The sequence below is a fragment of the Saccopteryx bilineata genome, chromosome 5 (genome assembly GCF_036850765.1).
Source record: "Saccopteryx bilineata isolate mSacBil1 chromosome 5, mSacBil1_pri_phased_curated, whole genome shotgun sequence".
NCBI classification, from domain to species: Eukaryota; Metazoa; Chordata; class Mammalia; order Chiroptera; family Emballonuridae; genus Saccopteryx; species Saccopteryx bilineata.
Window position 1 is genome coordinate 251,334,840 of NC_089494.1, and position 21,309 is coordinate 251,356,148.

The 21,309-nt window shown below is 41.7% G+C and overlaps 1 protein-coding gene across 1 annotated transcript in view; it reads right to left on the reverse strand.

Annotated features, from left to right (window-relative positions):
- Positions 1 to 21,309, reverse strand: part of LOC136337734 (beta-glucosidase A-like) — a gene marked incomplete at its 5' end in the record, with an annotated part of 129,793 nt that overhangs the window by 67,545 nt on the left and 40,939 nt on the right. The window contains 1 exon segment of the mRNA XM_066279432.1: positions 19,665 to 19,892. Coding sequence (XP_066135529.1) covers positions 19,665 to 19,892 — 228 coding nt within the window.

Here is a 21,309-nt window from a genome sequence, read left to right on the forward strand (position 1 = left end):
GGCTTTACAGTAGTCATACAATTCACTGGGCTTGCGGCGGTGAGGGATCTTAAACAGTTATCCCCAAGAGAAGTTGGAACTGAATTAAAGTGAAGCCCAAGCAAATGCCCATCTGGAGGGGCACAGCTTATATATTAGAATGCTATGGAAAAAGAAGATAAAGAATGGTTTCCAATCAGAAAGCACAGGATGGATTCTCTGATGTGTGATGGAGCTGCTTCTCACATGGGCAACTCCACGAAACCTGTTCCCAGGCAACCAACGCACCAGGTTCTGACTCTCCGAGGGCATACTTACTGAATGGTGCACGTCCCTGATCATATCAGCATGCGCCTCACCTGGATAAGCCTGGTGAAGGGGCTCAACAACGTGTTTGTGTGTGTGTGTGTGTGTGTGTGTGTGTGTACGTGCACACACGCGCACATATGTATGCACATGCTTCTGAGTTTTACCAAGTGCTGCTCCAGTCACGTGGTCATAGTATGTGTCCCCTAAGACCCCTAAATTGGTTACACTGTCATAGCAATCTAGAAATGTGTAGAAAAAATTATATAGAGCATCTGAGAATGGCAGATGTTGAACGTACCATTTCCTTTCCTTTGTGGTGGACAATACTGAGGTCCAGATAGTGTATTTTGGCCAGAGAGAAAATCCTTCAAAATGTAAAGTAACTATTATCAAACATGAAAATAATCTTTAACATTGTAAGGTGTTCACAGCACACATAGACACAAATTATCGCATTGTATCTTCACAACCGACTTTGTCTTAGGCAGAATAGTAATTAGCATTAGTCCCATTAAACAGGTGCAGAAGTTGACCTTCAGAGAGCCCTAATGATAACTTATCCAAAGGCACAACACCAGAAACGGACTTAGTCCCTGCCTTCACTCCCCAAGCCTGGCAGACTTCCTACTGTGCCACGCTTCGTATGGGCAATGGAAGTCGATGGAAGTCAAGCAGAAGAAATAAGGGAAGGTCATCGGGCATACCTGTTCAAGCTGACCTCTAACCTCAGGCTGTCTGAGTCTCTGCGTGGTGTAAGTATGTAGGCTGGTGAAACGCTAATATATTGGAAATTGTTTTCTTTATAACTTCAAATTCCATATAGTTCTAGAAACTAACCGTTTTTGTGCACAGCCTTTGAATTTCATTCTTTCTTCTCTATTCTGATATTGAGTCCTCTGTCCTGCCATCCAGCCTGACAGTGGCAACAGTGCCAAGTGACTCCAACATCCCTTGCCATGTGTACCCAAAGTTGTGTTATCCATGAGCTATGAGATGAACTGCTTCACCGAGGCTAAGCTGACCAAGGTCCGCTTGGAGAAGCAACAGAAAAAAAAGAGCAGGCATCTCTTTTTAGGTACTTGGGTCTCTGTTCTGGGCTTGCAATGGGTTTTTAATTGGTTAGTTTTTCTAAGAGGTCATTGCATTAACCTTTCAGATCTTCCTTTAATTCTTAGATGTTTTAAATGCACGTTTAGAGCAACACAGGTGCTTAACGCATTTTGTCCAGTTAAATGGGCCTCGGTGATCTGAAATTGGCATAGGCAGGTGGCTGCCAGGTCTGCACGATGTCGGGAAATGGATGTCTTTCTCCTTTCCGCGCTCTCCACGGGAAGGAGATGCGGAACGGGGAGGAGAACGCTGACAGACAGCAGCAGGGTGAGTCTGTGCTCAGCGTCTTGTCTTGGTGGGATACCCAAGCCGCAAGATTTATAACCTTCTTGTTACAATGCATCAGCTTCAACACTCTCAGTGAAGTCTTCAATAACTTTGATGACATCTTGCTGAGGGGTTTTGTCATTAAAAGCCGAAAGCTGGTCATTAACAAAGCTTCTCTGCAATCATCCACTGCTGTGCTCGCTCAGGCATGGATCTGACTGGAAAGTTGGGCTGGCTCAGAAACTTTCCAGAAGGCTGCAGTATTTTATTTTATTTTTTCTCTGTGGGCTATATTTCTTTAGGTAAAGAAAATACAGTACCCGATTATTTAATCATTTATTTCTCATTACCCATTGACTAACGCTTCTCTGATAGGCAACCGTATTCAGCAGACACGTGTAGAACACCTACAGGCATGATGCTCAGGGCTGAAGATACAATGAGGAAAGATACAGCTTCCACTCTGAGAGGGTTTACGGGGCCTCTCCAATGATAACGATAATAATAACAATAATAATAATAATAATTAAAATAAGCATCATTTACAGAATCTTTCCTAATGTGCCAGACTCTGTAGTTAGCCTTTCCAAGCATTATCGTATTCATTTTTTACCAATCTTTAGAAGATTGATATTCTTCTTATCCCAATTTAAAGAGTTTATGGCTGAAGGGTTGGCTGTTTAAAAATTTTGCCAAAATTGCCTGACCTGTGGTGGCGCAGTGGATAAAGCGTCGACCTGAAAATGCTGAGGTCGCTGGTTCGAAACCCTGGGCTTGCCTGGTCAAGGCACATATGGGAGTTGATGCTTCCAGCTCCTCCCACCTTCTCTCTCTGTCTCTCTCTCCTCTCTCTCTCCCTCTCTGTCCCTCTCTCTCCCTTTCTCTCTCCTCTCTAAAATGAATAAATAAAATTTTTTAAAAAAATTGCCAAAATTACTGAGCTTGTAAGAGGCAGAACCAGGTTTCAAAATGTCTTGTCTGACCTGAAGCAAACTCGTGTTCTCCAAACAACGAGATTGGCCCAGGTGGAAGGCAAAGATGGTGGCAGTCTAGGTTGAGGAAAATCATGAGCAAGTGAAAGGCAGGCACATGTTGGGGAGGTATGAAGAATAGTCTGAACACAAGTCCCCTTTGAGGAGACTTCGGTCATGGTTGGAATATTGTCTATTGCGAATAACCTCACACACTTCCTGTCCCCCCCAATAACATAAGAATTATTGAGGTTATCTATTTACGTGTGGATTCATTTGAACTTAAACTTGACTGCTGGCTCTGGAGCAGCAAAGACTGGTGTACATCTTATGGATAGAATAAAGATGCATATGATATGAGTCAAGTTTAATTCTGAAGATCACTGATTTCTTAACTTCTACAAGAATCCAGGTGGCAGAGCCATCTAGGGACCCAATAACCTGACAGTTGTTTCTGCTGCCAGTGATTTGATTTTTCACCTAATCTGGCAACCTCTCTAATGGAAATAATGAATGAAGGCGGTGGTTACTTTCTCCTCTATGAGATTCAACCACCAACGTCACAACCCTCATTCAGAGCTTCCCCAGAAAGAATGGTAGAGAAATATGCCAACACAAGGAACTATTCTGCTATAATTTAGAGAAGGGAGGGGTGTGGAAAGTTAAAAAAAAAAAGTCTTAGGATGACCAATTTTTTAAACAAGAAAAATAGCTTGAGGTGACTTACTCATAAGAGTACATGGTTTGTAAAAATAGGAATTATTGTCATTGATTGAGGACTTACTATGTTCCAGGCAATTTCTGGGAGGAGGATGTCCACAATAGCACATTATATAAAATCTTTACATCTAAAATGCCAGGGAAAGTGTTATCCCATTTTATAGATGAGCTAAGTAAGAGTTTGGGAGGCTGAACAATGGGCCCATTGCCCCTCACTGCATGTGTAGCAGAGCTGGCAGGCAAGCCTAGTTGTTTGCCATTTCAAGGTTTCAGGGTCTTCCCTGTGTTGCTTTTCTCTTACCTATATCTACATTCATTTATTTAAAACACAACCTATTTAAAGGCATTTAAATAATGCAATGATTAAAAAGACATTAGCTGATTTCTTCCCCCCCCTTAAATGTCATTATCCTCTTTTTTTTTCTTTTCCTGAAATGAGACAGAAACATTAGCTTATTTTTTACGCCCCAATTAACTGCTATGAGATTTTACCTGAAGAGATCCATAAGACCTCTAAGCGGACACCATTGATCCAACTACACTGCAGTGCTGGTTAACCTGGTCCCTACCGCCCACTAGGGGGCATTCCAGCTTTCACGGTAGGTGGTAATGGAGCAACCAAAGTATAAATAAAAAGATAGATTTAACTATAGTAAATTGTTTTATAAAGATTTATTATGCCAAACTTAGCGAAAATCTGACATAAAGTACTTGGCAAGTAATTGTTATTATATGCTTTAACTTGCTGTAACTCTGCTTTATAAATTTTATAAAGTAAAGTTACTTCCCTACTTTATAAATCACCATTACTGTGGAACCGGTGGGTGGTTAGAAAATGTTACTACTAACAGAGATACAAAAGTGGGCGGTAGGTATAAAAAGGTTGACTACCCTTGAACTACAGTATCGTTATGTGTCTGTTCATATGCATGATGTTGGAGGGACGGGTTTGTTCTTGGGAATCACAGAGCCCTCCTCCAGCCGACTCCCTGGTTTCTGGTGGGCTCTCACCTGCAGCGCTTCCCACAAATGTCTTCCCTGGCCTGTTACCATTTTTAATTGCCTACGGTGTGTTTCTTACTAGGAAAGTGCTCTGCAGTCAAGATCATCAGTGCTACCTTGAAGGAATCTCGGAAATTTGGTGAGTGAGCACAGCTCTATTCTGAGACAGGCAGGATAGGGGTTGCCTGTGCTCTGCCAAGGGCATAGGGCCGGGCAAAGACAGCATGACGCACTTTCAAAGAATCTACGGAAGCCCAAGACAGAACACAGAGGTGAGGAAGAGGATCTGTGTGACAGGACAAGCAAGCACTCTGGGTCAGGAGGTCCTGAATTGCCAGACCGTCTGAAACACCGAAATAGTAGCAATAACAATCATACACACATTCTACCTCGTTCCAGCAAACATCACTCAGCAACTTTGTGATCTTCAGTAAATCACGCAGCCTCTTTGAAACTCAGTTTTCTCATCTGGAAAGCAGGAGCAATGACCTCAAGTGACTGTTTTGAAAACGAAATGAGATGGTCTCAATTAAGACTCTTTTTGTTCCATGTGATAGAAACCCAATCAGAAGCAGATGAAGCAGAAAGAGTACTTAATTAAAAGTTAAAAAAAAACACAAAAAACTCTCTCTGAAGAACATGCACGCAGCTGGGTCTGAGGAAACCCTGGAACTAGAGGCCCAAGTGTCGTCTGGAATCTCTCTCCATTTCCTGTCGCCTCTTCCCCTCAGGAACCTGCAGTGGCCCTTCTCACTGCTGGTAAGTTGACGGGGCAGGACACAACCACCAATGGCCCCCAAGGTTACATCCCCCTCCAACCTAGGCTAGGAGACAAACAAACTGATTGGTCCAAGGTCTAAGTCCCTGACAAACCTGGGATTGGCCCAACTCCTGTCACATGCCTACATCTAGACCAATCAGTTCTTTTTTGACATGAAGCAGTATCTTATTCTACTTATATAGCTGTCCCTGCGAGTAAGCCCAAAGATAAGGGGAAGTGGGTATTTTGTAGAAGAAAGAGGATGAATTACTAGAGAAGAGAGTTCTACCACAGGTGAAATAATTTGTATCCACTACAACAGTATATGAAAAATACTTATCACTACACCCAGCCCAGAACAGAGACATATATACATGGATATATTTTTTGTAAAATTGTAGATTTCTGCACATTTTGAAAGGCAATTATTTAAAAGCAAAATTAATACAGTATTATGTGTTACTTATAATGAATATAGATTATCGACTGTCAAAAATCAGAAGAGGACATAGATGTTGTTAACAATTAATGTTTAAAGACAATAGAAAGCCAACAAGTTGAAAAATAGGACTTTTTCCCTAACCCTAGAATCTTCTCCTGTCCCTGAGAAGCCTACACCTTCTCCCATACGGCTCTTGCCTTCAGTTACTTTTCAGTGTTTAGTTGTTTCAATTAATTTCTTGGGTCCACCGCTGAGATTTTATCATTAAAGATCTAAGGGACTGTATAAAATACCCGAAACTACTTCAAAGAGCAATTGAACAACCTTGACACTACTCCAAGCTGGAAATGAAAAAAGCCAATTTCTGTTTTTCCCTTTTCCCCAAAAACACACAGAACAATTTTAGACAAGTCATTTGGGGTCCCTACGTCATCCATAAATCTGCCTGGTGGTAACGAGCCTACTTCTCTCTCAAGGTGAAGCCGGGAACATCAATGAATTAAGTATAAATAGGCCCATTTAGGAGAAGTGGGGAAAAGCTGAAAAGCAGAGATTTCCCTTTCTTATCAGAATGTGAATTCCCACCCAGAAGAAGAACATGCTTTCTGTGTAAGACAGAGGAGTTATTTTGCTTGGATTAAGCTGTAGGAATCCAATTGCACTCTGGCAATAAACGCTAGGTCTGAGTGAGGGATCAAGTCAACATATTTTAGGTCTTAGAAAGAAAGTACTTTGTGTTACTTCCCAGAATCCCTTCTGGCTGATCTCAGCATATTGCTAATTAATTTCGGAAAGAACAGTTTCAGGACCTTTCAAATAGAATGATGAGAGAGAAGTGTGCCTACCAGGGTGGAAAAAAAAAAAAAAAAAAGATGTTGAAAGCCTCATCTTGCATTGGATTTTGTTACTATGATAACATTCCCATATAGGCAGGAGAAATTTAATTTATAAAGCAATAGTCTAAGTGGTAGCTAAAAGGGGGGAATTCGCTGGTTTAGAAATGTTAAGTTACCAGTTAAAGATTACTCCTTCACATTTGCTTTCAAATATGAAAAAAAAAGTCCATTAAGACATTACCAGAATAATAATATTGTCTTGAAACAAAGTTCATAAAATCTACAGAACAAGCATAAATAAATAAATAAATAAATAAATAAATAAATAAATAAATATAGCTCCTAACTGGGCTGCGTGGTTACAGCTTAAATGAAACATAGGTTGATCAAAGACTCGTGCCACTTTAAAGTTTATTACACAAATGCTTACTTTTTGTCCTTTCAAAATTCTGTCAATTCATTTCTTGGTAGTTAGGATATTAAAATATGCAAATAAGCATGCGATAGTTGGTCGGTGCTAATCTTTTTGTAATAACAAATGTTCTCTCCCGACAGCCACCACTCCGCCTCTGCATGTCACCTTCACCCACGTGTCACAAAACGCTGAAGACAGTCGCTTTTTACTTGATTAAATTTTAGGAGGTTGAAGCTAGGCCAAAATCCTCACCCTACTCTTTCCTAAATGCTTTTTCTCCTCTCTCTTAATTACATGGCTTTACACTGATTTACATGAATTTCAGCTTGTGAAATCATTGGTCTTTGCTGAATGCAAACGGGCACATAAGTTTGCACAACTGATCTCTCATCACCTCAAACGGTACCTTTGAACAGTTCCTGAAATGTCTGTCTGAAATACTCCCAGTGCCAAGTGTCATCAAGAGATGTGGGGTCACCCCGGGGAAACCCATTCTCAGTGATGTAAATTACAGGGTTATTATACGTATCCTGGAACCAGAGAGCAGAAGTTTTATTCCAAACAGATGTTTAAAAAAAAAAAAAAAAAAAAGAAAAAGCTCATAACATCAGGTGCTTTATCCTCTATCTTCTCTAAGCTACAACCCCAAACTAGTTTTCATCAAACTGCACTGACCCTATTAACTTAATTTTCTATGCTCTGATCTTTTATGACTAACAATGGAAAAGCAAAACTCTGCAAATGTGCATGAAGACAGTCAAAGGATTCTTATTATAATGGGGAGACAGAAATATCTTTTCTCTATCAACACCTACTGATTGTCACTGCTCCTTAACCCTTTTTTCCCACCAGCAGCTGCACTCTCTACCCCCCACCCTACAGAAGGGATCCTAAAAAACATTAACTTGAAACATTCATTTCAGCTACCTGGATGCCATCCAGTATACCAGAGACGCAAGAATGATCCAGCTATTTCAACTCTCAATATGTCTGTTAAGAATCACAGTCATGACCCCAGCCTGAAAAATCTACCCAAGCTATTTCTGTGGCCAGAGCTGACTTTAACAGCTAGGAGTCCTAACTCTGCCTATGGTTTCAAAGACCTTTATCAACTATGTACCCCTCATTGGCTTATATCCTAATCTTCTCTTCCCAGGCCAACAAATGTATATGGTATTGCCTAAAATCATTCTTTTTTTCAGGTACGGATACACCCATACATAGACCTGCCTTCGCATCTTTATGGATGTGGAGGTACATGCAGACACAAACAAATGTCATTTACCTTTTTTTTTTTTTTTAATTTTTATTTATTCATTTTTTTTTAGAGATGAGAGAGAGACAGAGAGAGAGAGAGAGAGAGAGAGAGAGAGAGAGAAGGGGGGGAGGAGCTGGAAGCATCAACTCCTATATGTGCCTTGACCAGGCAAGCCTAGGGTTTCGAACCGGCGACCTCAGCATTTCCAGGTTGACGCTTTATCCACTGCACCACCACAGGTCAGGCCAAATGTCATTTACCTTAATGTATTTCAGTAGTTTCCATGTTCCCCATGGCATCACAGAGACCCAATCCAAACTTATCCAAGAAAGGTCTGGAAAATCTTCAACCTCTGCATCCTGGTAAATACCCACTTCTCCTTTATGGTTCTCCTGGTGCCGGACAAGGTGATTTGAATAAGATTGCACAGCAAAGAAATCAGCTGTCCCTTTGAGCCTTCACTTCTCTTCTTCTGTGGATTCTGGAAGCCTTGATGATGCGTGGCCTTGCTTCTTACTCCTGGAGGCAATCTGGGACTTGACCACTTCCGGGTCATCACCATCCATAAGTACAGGTTCAGCAAAGAAATCCATCTGGAAAGCCATGGCTCTTCTAGCAGCCTCCTGGTCAGACACTGAGTCGGGATCTGCTGGCTCCACTCAGCCAACAAAAAGTACTAGGGACATCATGGCCTTCCGCTTTCTCTGGAATCAGGAATCGTAGCTGCACCAGACTCAGGAATGGACCTCGACCAGATGATGAGCCGCCCAATAGCACCCCGTTCCCAGGTGAGGTACACCAAGAGGGGGAATATACCAAAATCAGCAAGCAAACATATTCAGCTTACTTATGATGATCCACGGCTTGACCCGATCCCCACAGGTTCTGAAGCAGAACCGGGTGTACTCATCAAAGGTCTCAAGGGTGGCATCCAACAGCCAACCTCCTCGGTCCTCTAAGGCCCCAAGCAAGTCTAAGTGGTAGAGCGTCACAACGGGCATTACCTAGTTTGCTAACAAATTGCCAATGATCTTGTTGTAATAGTCAAGTAAAAGAAGATGTATAAGAAGAAAGTATTTTTAGTATGTGGGCAATAGCTTTTAAAAGGGAGAGGTTCGGGGATAGTATCCTAAATAAGCTTGGTTCAAAATAAGGTTTATTACTTCTGACATATAGTCCGTTAAAGGCTGAGAGGAAACATGAAGAACTCCAAGGAAGGTGGGTTAATGGGGAATGGGGCAGTGATGGGGTGATGTGATGGTGGGAGACGTCTGTTCTGAAAGGGACACTGCTGGGCAAGTGGCTATCACATAACTTTGTGTTATTGCTACACACGAAGTCATTTATATGCTTGTATGCAAGATTTGCCTTTTAACTTCAGTAGAATACAAACCCCATGATAGCAAAGAACTTTTATCTATTTTACCTCTGGGTTCCCCAAATCCTGGCTCAGTACCAAAAATCTTTTAGATATTCAATAAATATTTGTTGAGTGAATGAAGAAAAAAAGAAAAGCTCAATGATTTTATATATAAGGTTAAAAAAATGGGACTGCCTTAGTCTGCTCCAGAACTATCAGTCTCAGAAGTCTAGGAACAAAGATGCATTAAACATGGTCACGAGGTCAGCATCTTTCCGAGAACGTGGATCAGTGAGGACAATAAGGAATATGAGGTTGGGGTTGTCTGCTCTAAAATTCTGACAAAGTCCTTGGGAAAACACACCACCCCGGGCTCTGACTCGCAACTGAGTCTCCAGCACTGCGTGAGACGAGAGAGCCCTCTCAGCATCGTGGCAGAGAGCAGAAGACTGTCACCAGGTTAGAGATGGTCGGCCTCAGAAACCAATGCCAAGAAGATGTTGGGTCCACATTAATAATGCCTCTTATCTTGGAAGAGACTTGCTGAGGAGGTGCTGATGTGAGTACTTTGTGTGATTCTGTGTCTAAGAGGCAGCCTACCCTTAGATGAAATAAGCTGTCCTTTCTTTTGAAAGGTTCCTTCCTGGATAGTAATTATAATTTCATATTGGAATTGTGTTTCATTCAGAAGTGGCCTAGGGATAAGGTTCCTTTCCCTATTCTTTGACTTAGTAACTTTCAATTAAAAAGTAACAATGTAGACTTCTGTGTGTGTTTCCATCAGTCATTCATTGATTCATTTCTTTAGTGCACATTTACAGAGAAGCTGCCATACGCTGAACCTGCAAACAGATTAAACACTGTCCTTGTCCTCAGAGAGCTTAAAGTCTAGTAGGGATTCCTGATAAAATTCATAAATAATTACAGGTCAGTATTCTTAGTAAAGGTGAAGTACAGAATGCTACGCAAGCCTATGATAAAGACTACAAATCCCAAACTAAGGGCATTTGAAATTTTATTCTGAAAGAAATGTATCCTGACTATTCATCAAAGTAAACTGTGACGCCGAGCTGCCTAAATTCTATGTCAACCCCTTCACTACAATCTCAGTGACCATGGGCAAGTTACTTCATCTTTGGGAATTATCTTTCACTTTCTGTCAAGTGTAAACAATAATAGAAGTTCACTTCCATAATTTTTATAAGAGTTTAATGAGTTAAAACATTGAACATGCTTAGCACAGGTTTGGGTATAAGATAAGGGATTAGTATAGGTTAGCTATCATTCTAATAATAATTATTATTGCTAGTTTTGTCATTCATGACATCTCAGCTGACACTCAAAAGAGAAATAGAAATTACCCACACAGAACAAACAGAAAAGAGTGATCGAGGAAGAGAAAAAAAAGAAAACAAATGTCAAAAGACCGAAGGAGGTATGGAAATAAAAAATAAACTAACAAGCAAAAGAGAAACAAACTCTTGCATAGAGAGCAGGCAGACAGCTGGGGTGGGGGTGGGGGGTACAGCAAAAAAGGACGAACTGTCTCAGACAAGGACAATGGTGTGGTGGTCACTTGGGGGGTGCAGGTGGAGGAGGGTAAAGAGGAGAATAAATGGAGACGGACCCAGACCTGACTTGGGAAGTGGACGCACAACAGAGTGTTATAGAATCGGGCACCTGCAACCTGTCCAACTGTGTTAACCAGGGCTGCTTCAGTAAAATTCCATTTAAAATAAAGAAAAGAGGGTATCTGTTTACAGTCAGTTATTTCATTTGCAAACTGAAGGCACTGGAGTTAAACAGTCAGTATAATCTTTGCTAGGAGGCAAAATAACATCTTTTTGATCCGTGTTGCCCTGAGAATCGATGAACTGGCAGACTCTCCCAAGCTGGGCCACCTATCCCAGTGCTGTGTGTTCTGAAATGCTTTCAATAAATACTTGCTTCAAAAAAAAACAAAAAACAAACAAATAAAAAAACCCACCACCCAAATGTAAACAGAGCTTGCTATAGCCCAGGAGCCAGCCACCGTGGCTGCCATCGGGCAGAGACTCCAAGGCTGCCAGGGAGGAGGGCAGGTGGTACAGTGCAGCACGGGGGGCTGCGTGCCATGCTGAGGTCGTTGGCACAGGGCCGGAGTGGGACCTCTCGTGCCCCTGAACACACAGAAGCCGGCAGTGGTGACCAAGTCCTGACTGTCCCTTTGACTGCTACAGAGGTTTTAGTGTGCCCTCCTGGGCTTCTTATATGGATCCATTTTATCATCATACGTGGCCTGACCATTGTTCATTTGCATTTTTATTCTCTTGGAAGAGTATGGATTTTTCTGGAAACTGAAAGTTCAGTGTAAGGAGAGCATGTAGTTCAGCAGAGAAGGAATAAGAATGGTGAGAGGTCATCGAGGTAAGCAGAGGTCACATTGTGCAAGGTCACGTCTGTCTGCCTGTCTGTCTATAAAAGTGGGTATTTTTAACAACGGCTCACTGATTTTGCAAAGTGTAACATAATATGCGTCATGTAGAACAACTTCATATTTAGAAGACCCACTTGAATGCCATTAGTCACTTGGCAGACCAGTGGTTCTCAACCTGTGGGTCGCGACCCCAGCGGGTCCCCTGTGTTTTGGTCGTTTGACCCCCGCTGGGGTCGCGACCCACAGGTTGAGAACCACTGTGGTAGACAAAATAAGCTCCCCACCCCCAAAGAAGTGCATACCTTCATCCGTGGTCCATGTGAATGGGTTACCTTGCATCGCAAAAGGGGCACTACCCGTAAAAACTATTAGAGTGGGTTTCTGCTATTGTTCACACGTGATACCGAAAGGGAAAGACAATTCAGAAAGATAAAATCACTTGCCCAATGTCATTGTGATAGTAATGAAGGGAATTAGCACACGTGATTAAGGTTAAGGATTTTGAGATGGAATGATTGCTCCAAACCGTTCAGTTTGGGGCCAGTCTAACCACATGAGTCCTTAGAAGAGAAAAAGGATGGCAGAGTGGGTCAGGAGAGACAGGAGAGATGACAGCATAAGAAGGGCTTGACCCATTATTGCTGACTTTGAAGACGGAGGAAGGAAGCCAGGAACCGAGAAATGCAGGTGGCCTCTAGAAGCTAAAAACGGCCCTCAGCTGACAACCATCCAGGAAATAAAGACTTCAGTCCTACAACCACAAGAAATTAAATTTTAACAACCTGAATGAGCCAGGAAAACAGACTCTCCCCTAGTTCCTTCAGAAAGAAACGCAGCCCTGTAGTCACCTTGGTGAGACCTGTCCCCGGCTTCTGACAAACAGAACTCAAAGCTGATACATTTGTGGTGTTGTAAGCAGCTAAGCTGTTGGTGATTTGTTACAGCATCAACGGAAAACTCATACACTCACTAAAATTTATAAAGGCTGCTATTTCTCTCTTAATGAAAGAGTATTCCACCATCCCGTCTCTGGACCTCTGGAAAACCACACATGCTCATTTGTAACATGGGATCATCTAAGCGGGTATAACGAAATTACTTTGGAATTCATATGTGCTATTTCTCCTTTTGGCTTTGCATATAAAAAATATCAGCTTTAAAAAAAAAAATGCATTTATTCTTAAGCCCAAAAGGTGGGTATTTTTATCCTCAATAAACATAAGGAAAAACTGAGATTTAGAGAGTGTCAACTGGACTTAAAGTGCCAATGCTGTCATAGGGCACAGCCAACATTTAAACCCAATGTGTTTCACTGCAAAGACGGACCGTTTCCACTACAACCTTCCGTTTCTCCCGCTTAGTAATGTTTCGGAACCAGCGATGGGGTGACTCTGTTTTATCAACCTTAACCTTAACAACTTTGGAGCTGACTCACAGATTAGATTTTTTTTTTCCTTTTCTCTCTTTTTTTCTTTTTGAGGAATCGATTTATCTACTGTAAGCATCATTAAATATGGCACAATCATTAATGATGGCAATCAATGCAATTCAAACAACATGATAATCCTCAGTTGAATTGAAGATAAAAAAAAATTAAGTAAATTTTTTGCTCACTCATCAGCACGGCAGAGCACCAAAGCATTGCATAATTAATATTTAACATCCCACAATGGAGCATTTTATTTCTGGTTTGTATCATTTATTCAGTGCTGTAATAAAACTTTCCCATGAAGCAGTGGTGTGAGGTTTTTATGAGTAGAGCTTCCGAGTCAGACAACTCAGTCAAAAAATCCTGGACAAATCCCTTGGGCTCTCTACACCCAAATATCTTCATCTGTAAAAGAAGAATATTAATAGTGCCACCTCGTGAGTGTTGTAAGTATTGAACAAGGAAAATTCATCAAAGGGTTCTTGAGCTTTGCCAGACTGGTACAATTCTCGGCATAGATGTGTATTTTAAAATGATCAGCTGTTACCAATCTAGGATTGTGAAACTTTACCTGTTCCTTGGACCCCATTCTGCACCTGGATATTAGAAAAGGATTGATTATGTTAAGTATTGAAACTTTCATAGCTTTCTTACATTGTTCCTAACATCTTCTCTGTTTTAATTACAACTCTTTCTTTTTATTTGATCTTTAAAAATATGAAGCATCTTTGCATTAAAGGCCTTTTGGATATAGAAAAACAAAAACCCACTTGGATTAAATCAAATATAAAGGCGGCAGGAAAGGCTGGTGGCTGGTGGGAATGGGTTGCCATGAGCATTCTTTCAAATGCTCAAGAGTTATCACATAGCCAATAACAGAAAATGATTGCAAATGGAGCTCAAGGGACCTGAAGCTGGGAGCTGAGAAAATCTTTGCATCGCAGGAAATGCTGGCCTCTCCCATCCCCACTTTTCTTGATACAGCTACGGCATGCCTGTCTTTTCTTGCAGAATCAGTTTTCTTTATGCAGCCAATTTGACACGGTCTCAAAACGGGCATCTCACCTGCCAAGGTCAGCCACCAATCAACTCAGCCTCTTGGCTCTTCCATTCCAAACATCTGAGGGGAAGGGGGGGGGGCAGAGGCAAGAGGATCTTTTTCAGTGAGGTTACACAAATAAAAAGTCACAAAGAAGTCTCTCCCTCACCCAGCAAGCTGTGACCAAGAAGAGTGGAACAAGACTGTGTAGAACAAAGAAACTAGAAAAATTTCTTGAGAAAAGAATGTGGCTAGAACTTGCAAAAATGATGTCTCATTATAGGAAATAACTAAACTGGAATCTCCCTAGGCAAGCTATATATAAATGTATTAGTGTAGAATTAACTTTAATACAAATGTGAGATATATGATACCTGTCTAAGTCCGCTGCTCTCTACGACTCACACCACCGATTTCTCTCATAGCCCCGGGTTCTCCTGGCCCACCACTTATATTAGTTTCCTACTGGTGCTATAACCAACCAGTACAAACTCTGAAGCCTGAAACAACAAATGCATTATCTTACAGTCCTGGGCATCAGATATTCGAAATGGTTCTCACTGAGCTAAAATCAAGATGTCACTGGGGCTGCATCCCTTCTGGAGATTTTCAAGGAGAATTCATTCCCTGGCCTTCTCCAGCATGGAGGCTGCCTTCATCCCTTGGCTTGTGGCCCCTTCCTTCACCTGCAAATCCAGTACTGCTATATCTTCCCTCCTTTCAGAGCTCTGCTTCAGTCCTTCTGTCTTCTCTCTCTCTCCCTGGTCCTATTGCCTCCCTCACATACGGATTCACATGACACTGGAAACATTCAGATAATCCAGGATGATCTCCCCATCACAAGATCCGTAACTTAATCACATCTGCAAAGTCCCTTTCACCAGATAACATATGAACAGTTTCTGAGGATCAGGAATTGAGTAAATTTAGGGGGGTTGAGGACTGCCGCCCTGTCAAATACAGAGTAAGAGATTGATGAAGGTTTCTGTTGTTAATTTATTTAGTTAACATTTCTTCTAACTGTGCCTATAGTTTAAATCTTAAAGTGAACAAGAAATTCTACGTAAGCATTCCTTTTTCTTTTATTTCCAATACTTGAGTCTCCCACTCATCACCTGAAACTTACACTTGTGGCAGATATGAAAATGCACTTGAACGTTTGAGAAATACAGAAATACGTGATTTCCCTTGCCAGCTCAATCTCTTCTTGTTAAACCTTGAAAACTTGACATCTGAAAGAGAAAAGACTGTGTAACGATTCCATTTCGTGAAATATTCTTCCAATTTAGCCACCTAGGACTTTTTAAGCTTTCAAATGTCTTCTTAACCAAGCTTTAACATAGGGAGTCAAACACACAAACAAGGGGACGCCTTGGAAAGAACAGTGACAAGGATTTCCAATTCTTTACATGCTCTTTGAGAAAATATTTAAACAGGGGGAAAAAAAAAAAAAGGATGGCCTTTCTGAGTTAAAACGGTTCCAATTGCTTCAACAGATCACCGCACAAGACTGAGCACCTGCTTATTGAAATTCTGCCTCTTGGAAGGACCGCCGGTGCCCTCGTGCTCATGGAAAAGTCTGTGATATTAATCAGCTATGATTCTACAAACGCTGGGCAGACACAGAGAGCTCCGTGCGGAGGGCGCCTAATCCCCACGCTAGATCTGCTCGAGTGGTCTGCCGGCCCTGTTCCGGGGCCCCCGGGACCCCCGTGCCGCCCCCACCATGCTCTGCCCTGCTTTGCTGCTTCCTGCTCTTGGACGGCTGATCTACGGTGTGTTCTCTGAACTTCTGCACACCTTACGCTGGATTTACATAGCTTGATATATCAGCATTGGTACAGGTTCATAATCCTTTATCTGAAAAAATCATTGGTGGCCAATGTATTTGAAATTTTTGGATTTTAGCAAAGGAAATGCCATGTATTAAGCTTAACACCCCTCGTGGTGTCTGAATCAGTATCCCTTAATATATAAATATCCTCACCAAGCGGAATAAACCGAGATGATAAAAGTCTTTCGCATCCATTTAGAGCAGCTTTTGCTGCCAAGTTAGTTTTAGAACTAAACGTGCTAAAAAAAAAGGATTCGGTATTCAGAGACTTTCGGATTTTAGAATTTCAGATAAGGAATCATGGACTTATATGACAAGCTGCTGAGTTGTTTATGTTTTTGTTCTGCTTTTAATTCTTCTGGGTTTTTTTGTTTTTTTTGTTTTACCTACCAAGTGAAAACCCCAAACTCCTAGGATCACGAACTAGAACCAGGGAGAGACTTGGAGTGATGGGGTGTCTTCCCTTTCACTTTACCAACAAGGAAACTGTGACGCAATGAACGCAAGTCACTTGGCGAGGGCACAGAGGGGTCTAGACTACACACAAGCTTTGTGACATCAGGCAGGCCTAGACTGAATCAGCCCTAACAGAAGTTGTCATCTTAGCAAATGTATGCCCAAACTTACACCCAAATTGCCATGATACCCTCTGTTCAGAGAACCCACTCACTTATAGGAGCTACTAGGAGCATTAAATCAACAAGAGCAGGTACGAGGTGGGCACAGTGAGTTGCTCATAGTACATATTCAATAAAATGTACGGTGTACATTCCTGTCCTTGGAGTGATTTTTATGATTGTTATTTAAATAATTCAGTTAAATTCAGTAACTGTTTATGAAATGCCTCCCTGCAGGGCACTGGTCAAGGTGGCAGGAGTGAGTGAGCCAGGCAGAGTCGCCTCCGGTCACACCGCGAGCGACGAGAGAGACTGTCTCGTGTACCTGCTGTAGCGCCTGGCGCACCTGTCACACGGGCACCTAAGCCATGTTTGTTCCACTGCATTCAGCTCATGCGTTCACCGTCTAACAGGATATATAATAAAACCAAGAGCGGAGACTGCGAGGTATATACCCCAAGGGTTTTACAAAGTGCTATGAAAACAGAAATAAGATTTGTCTTGAAATAGGGGAAGATTTAAAAAAAGAAGGAAACATTAGTGCTCGGCCTTAACGGGAAGAGAGACTTTCAGGGGCCCAGCTGAGAGCTAAGGAAAGGCCCTGGCAAGCAAAAGGAAGAACTTAAGAAAGCTCCAACCAAGGTGGAAAAGTAGGTAGAATATGTCATTGTAATAAGTGCGAGGCTGTGTGCTTAGGGAATGGCGTGGGTCGTACGCATGGGGTGATGTCACCTTGTAATGAGCCAGAGGTAAATTAAGACTAAGTCAAGTAACATCTGGAATAATATATGACAGAGCATAGACTGTACATTGAGGCTTGGGGTGAATAACATTTTTTAGGCTGTTTTGGTTTTAGCACAGATGATGTAAGACAAATGACTTGGACCAAGCTTTAGAAAAATAGCTGTTGGTAGCATTTTGTATAAAGAATTTAAACAAAAAACAAGAAGAGAGAATGAAAGTAGATAGACCTGTCAAGCGGATATCAAAAAGTCCTTGATGAGAATGATGAAGACCTAAACTAGGGCAAGGCCGGAGCAGGTGGCTAGGAGGGGAGAAGCCAAAGAGACACAGAGTTGAATGGATCGTCTTTGGCTGCTAATTAGATATAGGAAACAAAGAAAAGAGTCAAAGGTTACTTAGTTTTTAGACCTTGGGGATATGCTGGTGGCAGAGAGAAGAGAGGCGAATAGATGGTGGATTAAGAAGGTAGATCAGTATGAGTTTATTTTAAAACTGAACAACAAATTACCTTGTTCAAAATCACAAAATAAAACTGGCCAGTAATGTCAAGAAAGTCGACATTCCAAGAACAGCAGTTACTCATGGTGCTAATATCTTTAGAATCAAGCAATGAAGCTGGTCAACTTGTGTTGTTCCCATAGAACGGAGGCTACTCTAAGGCCATAGATGACATGTGAGTCTATGAGTTGTGGCTCCATGGCACAAGAGGGAGATCCTACCTGACATAAAATGAGCATTACAAGTGCACAAGTCTACTTAGAAGCTGTTATCCTATATTGTTCTTACTATATGATATATACGCAATCAGATTACTCACTCGGATAGAACCCCTTAGTATCAATGAAGATTCTTTAGGCTGGAAGCATGCTGAGGCAAGCAGCTGCCTTCGTGCGGGTTCCTACAAGAGCCCATCTTGCACGTGGAAGACTCCAGATTTAATGACTTTTGCAGCTTTGGCACCTCCCTTGCCTCAGCTAGTCCCAGCTCTGGAAATAGCGTAAAATCTCTCCCAAGACAAAGTAGCAATAAAGGTTCTTTATCAAGAAGCCATTGAGTTGTAGTACAGGGGTCACAATACTTTCCTGTGAAGAACCAGATAGTAACTATTTTAGGCTCTGTAGGCTACAAGGTCTCAGCCCCAGCTACTCAATCCTGCCACTAAAGTGGGACAGAAGCCATAGACAACATATAATGATGGGACGTGATGGCGCTGTGATACAACTCTGTTGACAAGAACAGGTGGCAGGCGACATTTGGCCTTCAGCTCATCATTTTCCAACCCTGTGGTATGGAAGGAGGTAGCCAGACCTTTGATTCAGCTTGCAGACCCACCAATTACAAAATATCTGGATGTGGGCATGCACCTCAATAAAACGTGGTCATTCTATCTTATAGAATATATCATATATATATATATATATATATATATATATAAAATGCCTCATAAATAAGCATCTTTCAAATAGGTCATACTATTTTGAATTACAAGGCATAATACAAATAATAGCTAACACTTATTGAATCATTTTATGATGTACCAGCAAGTATAATGACTATAAAGATTATTTCATTTAATCTTCCAACAACTCTCTGCAGTAGGAGCTATTATAGTATCCCTTTCTACTTGTAGGGAAACTGAGGCACCAAGAGACACTTCCATAGCCAGGACGTGACGTAGCTGGCACTTAGCTCCCAGTAAGGGGACTCCGAATTCCTCAGCGCTAACCCCTGTGCTAGTCAATTAGCTCCATTAGTTCAGTTCCTATTGAAATGCTCAGAAGCCTTTCAAGTTCTCCAGGGCTTTTCATAGCTCATCCCAGTGTAATACAATAGAAAGTAATTTATACACAACTTTTGAAAATTCACCTTTGGGTTAACACTCAAATAATGCCTTCTATAAATAAAACACTATTCCACCTCTCTTTCTGCCAATCTACCTCCCCCCTCCCAACAAAGATTTCTGCAGTTAAGGGAAACCAGAATATTATTGAGAAAGCTAATGCAAGCCCATTTCAAAAACAATGTTTCCCATAATCACTCCAAAAACCTGCACTTTCAAAGCTATACTGCAGAATAGCATACTGGATTAATTATGCCAGGCTGCAGCAATAACCTTGAATTAAAGTTGCAACCTTCTATTTTTAAGAAACACTTGCCTTTCTGCTTGATGAAACCTGTCGTCCCATCAGGTAACAGACGTGACCAGGAAAGAGAGAAGCGGTAATGAGTCAATCCAAGCTGTTTGATACATTTCAAATCTTCCTCCCACAGAGTGTAGCTGCCACAAGCTACATCGCCAGTTTGGTTCTTGAAAGCTCTCTCTCCTCCCTGATGGGTGAATGTGTCCCAGACACTAGGGCCTTTTCCATCTGCATCCCAGCCTCCTGAGAAAAAAGAAGAAAATGAAACAGTTACACTCTTGACATCAAGGGGCATATGTGGAATGTAAATATTTGTTGCCAAAAGAACATACCTCATTAACTCAGTGCACCCTGTTTATAACTTTAAAATATCCCTTTGAAATAGCATGCATGAGCAGGTTATGTGTTTTGCTGTCCTTGACCCCTGGAGCTGAGTGGAGGCACATGAAAAATTCCTGCATAATGCTGACACATAGCAGGATCTCCTGGTTCATTATCTGAAGATCTCCCGGCTGGTCAACAGAGGCAGGCTCTAGCTTACCTTGTCTGAGCTGAAAGCATCTCCTTGTGAATTTCTCTTGGCCATGAATGACAGCCTGGTCCTTGATACGCATGACCAAGTCCCGAGATCTTATCTTTGGCCCTCTGCACTTGAAGCCTATTCTCCGTTATTTACGAATGGAGCCTTGTGATGGTCTGGTCAGTAATTTGTGGGTAAGTTGTTGGTTGCTACCATTGCTGATAGAATAGCAGTGTCTCACATTCATTCATCCATACAGCGTTAGGTGCTATGTGTCAGGCACTGTGCTAAGCACGGGAGCCTCTCTGATGTGCTTCCTGTCCTTGGGGAATTTAGCTACAGGCAATTGTGACCTAGCCAACTTTAAGGCCTTTGCAAGATAACTAGGAAGTGATGTTTATCTATATGTGGGCTCAAGACAGAAGTCTCCTAGAGAAGTGACTTCTAGACGGAACCCGGAACGTAAAGGAAAGGGAGGAGCATCAGGGCAGACTGCTTGGACATGGGGATGGGGAAAAATAGAGAAAAGAAAAATTAGGATTTGGCTAAGCCCAGGTGTGAGGAAATGCTGCACATTAGAAGGAAAAAAAAAGGAAAGTAAAAATTGCATTAGATTTGGAATACCTGTTCAGATAGAGATTTTGTTTAAAGAGGTAGTTAGAATCTATTTTACAGGATAAAGGATTAATTTTTAAAATCTCATGACTCCCTAATTCCACTTCAAGGTGCATACCCTGCAGACACACTCATATATTTTCACAAAGAGATTATATGAGGCAGAGAAGTCCATAATATATTGAGGCAGAAAAGTCTATAACAGCAAAATCCTGGAAACAACTTATATTCTATCAACAGCAGAGCAGATAATCAATTCAAGGTGTATCGATAGAGAAGAAATGCTAATCAACAGGGAAAATGAATGAATCAGAGAACAGATAACCCTCTGCGATGGTCTGAATGTTTGCACCCCCTCCAAAATTTGTGCGTTGATATCCCCCTGCCCAAGGTGATGGTATCAGGAAGTAGGTCTTTGGGAGGTCATCAGGTCATAAGAGTAGAACCCTACTGGATCGCATACGTGCTTTTACAAGAGACCCTGCAGAGCCCCCGCTCCTCCGCAACGTGAAGATACACGTCTGT